The 6000-nt window shown below is 46.6% G+C and overlaps 1 protein-coding gene across 1 annotated transcript; it reads right to left on the bottom strand.

Moving 5' to 3' along the window:
• Positions 1 to 3084: 3084 nt before the first annotated feature.
• Positions 3085 to 5583, bottom strand: LOC123463482 (pre-mRNA-splicing factor SYF1-like). The gene has a single exon (XM_045159366.1). The coding sequence runs from the start codon at positions 5581 to 5583 to the stop codon at positions 3085 to 3087; it is 2499 nt and encodes an 832-aa protein (XP_045015301.1).
• Between the last annotated feature and the right edge of the window lie 417 nt (positions 5584 to 6000).

The raw sequence follows: 6000 nt of genomic DNA, 5'->3' as shown, positions 1-6000 counted from the left end.
AGGAATTCAAAGTTCTCAGTTTACTTCATGTAGGGCTATAAAATAAATATAATTCAAAATGAGATATTTTATCATTAATATATACAAATACATAGCTTAGTCAGTATTCCATCTAACTTTTAACAAACAGTAGACAAAATTAGCCCAGGAAATGAAGCCTACAAGGAAACACTTATAACATAACTGAAAGACAATTTTAACTCTTGAGTAAGATTTAAATAGAAGTCCTTATGAATGCAAAAGCTTGGGAGGTGCCTAAAGTAGGTTTTCATATGTCTTATTCTGAGTATCTTCAATCTTGACCGACCCTCCCCTCATCTTTCTTTTATGCAATCTCTTCCCCTCATCTTACTAAGGCCTTTCCCCTCCCGTAATCTGTTCTTCTACTTACATGCATACAAAACCATCTTTTTAAGACCTTCCCTCTCCTCCCTCCCTTATACCTTTTTTCTAGCTTATGGGCCTCTGCTATTGATTATTGGTTCCAGGTCACACACAATATATATATTTATAGCTAGGATCCACATATAAGAGATAACATGTGGCATTTGGCTATCTGGGCCTGGGTTACCTCGCTTAATATAATTCTTTCCAGATCCATCCATTTCCATGCAAATTTAATAATTTAATTTTTCTATACTGCTGAATATAACTCCATTGTGTAGATGTGCCACATCTTTATTATCTGTTCATCTGTGGATGGGCATCTAAGCTGGTTCCATTTCCTAGCTATTGTGAATAGAGAAGCAATAAACATGGTTGTGCAAGTATCTCTAAAGTAGTGAGAAGAGTCATTAGGATATAAGTCTAGGAGTGCTTTAGCTGGATCATATGGCAAATCTAATTTTAGCTGTCTCAAGAACCTCCACACTGAATTTCAAAATGGCTGCACCAGATTACATTCCCATCAACAATGCAAAAGAGTTCCCCCTTAACCACTACCTTGCCAACATTTATTGTCATTTGGTTTCTTGATGGCAGCCATTCTGATGAGAGAGAGATGGAATCTCAAGGTAGTTTAATTTGCATTTCCCTGGTGGCTAAGGATGTAGAACACTTTTTTAGATGTTTATGCCATCTGTACTTCTTCCCATGAGAACACTCTATTTAGTTCCATAGCCCATTTTTTAATTGGGATGTTTGATTTCTTATTGTTGTGTTTTTTGAGTTCTTTGTATATTATGGATATTAATCCTCTGTCAGATGTGTAACTGGAAAAGATTTTCCCCCATTCTGTAGGTTGTGTCTTTGCTCTATTCACAGTGTCATTTTCTGTATAAAAGCTTTGTAATTTCATGAGATCTCAGTAGTTGATTAGTGATTTTATTTTCTGAGCAATTGAGGTTATATTCAGAAACTCATTACCTACACCAATATGGTGAAGGATTTCCACTACCTTGTCCTCTAGCTGTTTCAGAGTTTCAGGACTGATATTAAGGTCCCTGATTCATTTGGACTTGATTCTTGTGCATGGAGAAAGACAAGAATCTATTTTCATCTTTCTACATGTAGATCAGTTTTCCCAGCACCACTTGTTGAAAAGGCTGTCTTTTCTCCAATAAATATTTTTGCCATTTTTGTCAAAAATAAGATGGCTGTAGCTGCTTGGATTAACATCTGGGTCCTCTACTCTGTTTCATTGGTCTGCATGTCTGTCTTTGCGCTAATACCATGGTGTTTTTTTTTTTTTTTTTTTTTTTTTTTTAGTTTTAAGAATTTATTACTCTTTTCTTTTACAAAATAGGGTTGATTCTTCACGATGCATCTGATCTCAAACTGCTAGACTGAAGCGACTCTCCCATCTCAGTCTTCCTAGGAGCTCGGCTTACAGGCATGCGCCATTGTGCCCACCTGTTGTCCATTTCTTCACTTGCTTGCTGCATATCGGAGTTGTCACTTCAGAAGGAAAATACCTTAGACAACTCTTCCATTTGCAGGGGGCACCCTAGGAAATAATGAGGAAACAACATTTCCTAAAATATGCTATGATTCAAGATAGTAAAGGATGATTGTCAAATGGTCTTTAGTCCTAGTCTTACGAGAAGCATGAAGGGCCTTTTCACAATATGCTTTAGGGGCACTGCAGGGAAGGACGTGTAGGTGACCCACATTTCGTTCTCGGATTCCCTGACTGAAAATGCTCACGCACGGCATGCGTAACTCTTGCAAACAAATGGGTGTTTTCCTTAGAAGGCTTTCAGAATGCTCCAGGAGATGTATGGCTCTTTTCTCCTCTCATTTCATCAGCCTCAACAGAACATCTGGGAGCTGTGCCTCCAAACAGAGTGTCCTTGGGAGGTTTCCCTCCGCAGCACTGTGTCCTCTCAAACACACATGAAACCCTGTCACCTGGCCAGGGAATTTCTGCAGCATAGACCACCAGAGCTGGTGAGCATATGTCTTGCTCTATGGTCATGTTTTCAGCCTGTGCATGAGTCTTGTTTGCTTCCTTTCTTTCAAAGCCATCAGAAGAATGGGACTGCGGTGTTTGATGATAAACTGAAATCCGGGCCACTGGTGAGCAGGGACAGGCCATGGAGACTGCCCCACTGGAAAGGTGGGATGGAGGCCAAGCGCACAAAGACATGGATGAGACAGACTTCCATTGCTGAAAACTAGAAGCAGAATACAAGCCAGTAACTTCTCTGCATCTCATACCCATTACAATATTCCTCCACCTTTATGACCACCGCAGTGGTTTGAGTAGTTATCATGTGGAAATCAGAGCTTCCTGCTTCCTTGAGATCCCGTGTCACTATAAAGATGACATGTACCCAAACAGTGGAACCTGCCAAATGCCTCACTATCTTACTATGGTTTTTTAAATTTAGTTTGTGGCAGCAATTTTTTTAATTAGTTTTGTACTCAGTGAATACAGTCCAATTTCTATCATTGTTAGCCTCTTCCCTGTCTGTCCTCCGCCGCCTGACCCTTCTTTGTTGACATCTTTTTTTTTTTTTTTTTTGATGTCCAAGGAAGGGCTGTATACAAAGGTGGTATGGGGGAGAGGCTGTGGAGAGGAAGGGTGGGTCAGTCTTCCTTTAGACTCCCAAACACAGCAGCTGGCACACTCTGCTGCTCCAGTCAGACTTCACTGGGCTCCAGATCCATCTCGTCCTCATCTTCATCCTCACCCAGCTGGATCTCCTCAGGGTTGGCCTGCTGGGCCAGCTCTGCCAGCTCCTCCCGAGATGCATCACTCCTTACAAATGAAATCTTGCTCTGGGCCCGAGAAGGCTGGTCTCGCTCTGCTTCAGCTGCTAGCTGCTCCAAAAGTTTCATATCATCCATCCTGCTCTGCCCAGGGGCCAAGTCAGACACAGTACCTGTGGCACTGCCTGACACCTTAAGCATCTGTGAGGCCATGAAGTGGACCTGTGTGTTGTATGTGGCTTGCACACTATGGCGGATTCGCAGCATCTCTCTGATGGTGTCTTCATTGCCATGCTGGACCTCAAAGTCTCTCCACGTTTGCCAGAATGCCCCAGTTGTCCAGGGGTCGCAGATCTGGGAGCAGAAGCTATAGATGGCCCGAGCACGGTCGATCTCTCCAAGCTTGCATTCCATGTCAGCAAACCGTAGACACATCTCACGGGCATGCTCATCAGATAGCACCTCAATAGCCTTCTGGTAGATGCCACGGGTGTGGGTGACGCCATAGATCTCTGCAGCTTGCTTGATATAGATGTTGAACATGTCATACTGCTGGGCAGGCTCCACAGCCCTTGTGGCACGGTCATACACAGCCATGACATGCCGGGCCAGGCCCCACTCCTCCTCCAGTTGTGCGTATAGCAGATACAGGGTTTTAGCGTATTTGGGGGGGCAGCCATCCAAAGCTTGCTCGAAAAGGTCCCGTGCCCGCTCCAGCTTGCAGCCCCCATAGCGGGTGATGAACTTTGTCAAGTAGGTGCTCCAGATGTCAGACCCATTGGGCCACTTAAACAGTGAGATACCACGCTCGTATGCCTTGAAGTTCTCTTCAAAGTACTTGTGCTCCTCCAAGAACATGGCATAATTGATGACAATCTGTGGTGTGGCTATGCGCAGATCCAGGATGCGGTCATACACGGCCTTAGTTGACTGGAAGGTACCCAAGCTCTCCTCCAAGTCTGCAAGCATCGACCACACCTTCAGTGACTTGTATACACAGTTCTGCACAGGCTCTGAGTCATCCAAATAGTCGACTCGGCGGGCAGGCAGTGCAGTTGCCTTCCGCAGCAGCCGCAAAGCCTCATCATAATTCTCATGCCGGAGCTCCAGCTCCCTGCATTGGCACCACACACTTGCCAGGTCATCAACCTGCTTGAAGTTCACTTTGGTGGCCTTCTGCAGGATGACACGGGCATCGTCCAGCTGCCCATTGTCCTCATAAAACTTGGCAAATGCGACCCACAGGGTGTGTGGCTTCCCTGTGGCCTTGAAGGGGTCCACTGTCTTTACAGCTTCTGTGTATGTGCTGAGGATTTCCTGGGGATGGCCCTGATGCAGGGCCACACGTTTGTGCCACTCATGGACGTTGTGTGGGTTTTGACGCAGCCGGACGCTGTTGAGGAGCAGTGGCTGTCGGCTGATAAGCTGCTCAAAGCGGGCCAGGCGTAGCTCAAGATCCACGTCATCCTCCTCCTCCCGTCCCAGCTCAGATGTGGTCTCCATCTTCGCGGCAATCATACTCTCTTCAAGTTGAGCATAGCTGTCAAATACCTGTGTGAAGTCCCACACGGTCATCACAGTGCGGATGGCCTCCTCATACACATCCCGGGCCTTCTCAAAGTGGCCTAGGCAGATGTAGTCTGCCAGTGAGAGCCAGAGCTTGCCCACCTGGTCAGTGAAGCGGGTAATCCCTCCACGGATGATGGCATCCACGTTGAGGGATTGTACCTTGTCTGGGTTCTGGGAGATGAGGTCGCACAGCTCTAGCCACAGCTGGTACTTGGACTTGCCAACCTCGGATACAAAGTTCTCATCATTCACCACAGTGGCCAGAAGCTGTGCAGCCTCATCCAGGCGGTCAATTGACTTGAGGTACTCGATGTACTCCTCAGCACTCTCGGGGCTCAGCTTGAGGAAACGCCGGTAGACTCGAACAGCAGTCTCAGGCAATGGGTGGGAGCACACAAAACGCAGGTACAGTGGCCAAATACGAGAGTGCTGTGTGATAGGTAGAGCCCGGAGGGCACGGTCAAAGGTGCGGCGTGTACGTGTGACACATGCCTGCTCCATGAGGAACTGGCAGTAGTCAAGCCACAGGCGGGGCATCTTGTGCATAAATACCAAAGCCCTCTCATGGCAGTTGTTGACATCTTCATAGGCGGGGTCAGTCACACAGAGATGCTTGACCTGTGCTCGGCGTGCCTTCAAGTAACGATACCACAGTTTGTAGCTGCAAGGCAGCAGTTTGAGTGCCCGCTCATATAGCTGATTGAGCCGGGGCTTTTGAGCCCCTTGCTTGAACTCAATGTACCGGACCCAGCATTTGACAGAGAATGGGTTTTGCATGATTTCTTCCTCATAGGGAAGGTCCTCTTCCTCAAAGACAAGATCCTCTCGCTCGGACCGCTGAATTCGCGCCATCACCTCCATTTTTCTGGCTCCCTGCATCAATCAGTGTGTAAACACTGAAGGTGCCTCTGTTTCCCTGGTGACGGTCATCAGCCACCAGCTCCTCAGGGAGCGATGGAGGCTCTGGAGGTCCTGGAGCTCAAACCACAGCAGGCATGCGGACTCACACCTGACATTCCATTTGGATTACCTTGAGTTCCTGGCCTGTCTGGCTATAGAGTAATGCCCTGCCTCAAAGCAAAATATAAAATTCCAGGGCCCTGGGCTGAGATAGATGGTTTTCGGCCTTCCTGAGACTACATAGTAAATTCCAGATCAGCCGTGGCTAGAATGAAACCCTACCTCCAACAACAACAGCAAAAATTTCAGGTCGGTCTGGGGCTCAAGTGAGATTCAGATTCAATTCTTCAGTACCTATGAAAGCCAGATGCACAAGGT

This window comes from Jaculus jaculus, chromosome 9 (assembly GCF_020740685.1).
Source record: "Jaculus jaculus isolate mJacJac1 chromosome 9, mJacJac1.mat.Y.cur, whole genome shotgun sequence".
Classification (NCBI taxonomy): Eukaryota; Metazoa; Chordata; class Mammalia; order Rodentia; family Dipodidae; genus Jaculus; species Jaculus jaculus.
Note: the sequence above shows the minus strand (reverse complement) of the source record. Positions and strands in the feature narration are given on the sequence as shown.

Bases quoted from the DNA above. Each gene is read 5' to 3' on its own strand.
- LOC123463482 (XM_045159366.1), bottom strand. From the start codon at position 5,583: ATGGAGGTGATGGCGCGAATTCAGCGGTCCGAGCGAGAGGATCTTGTC.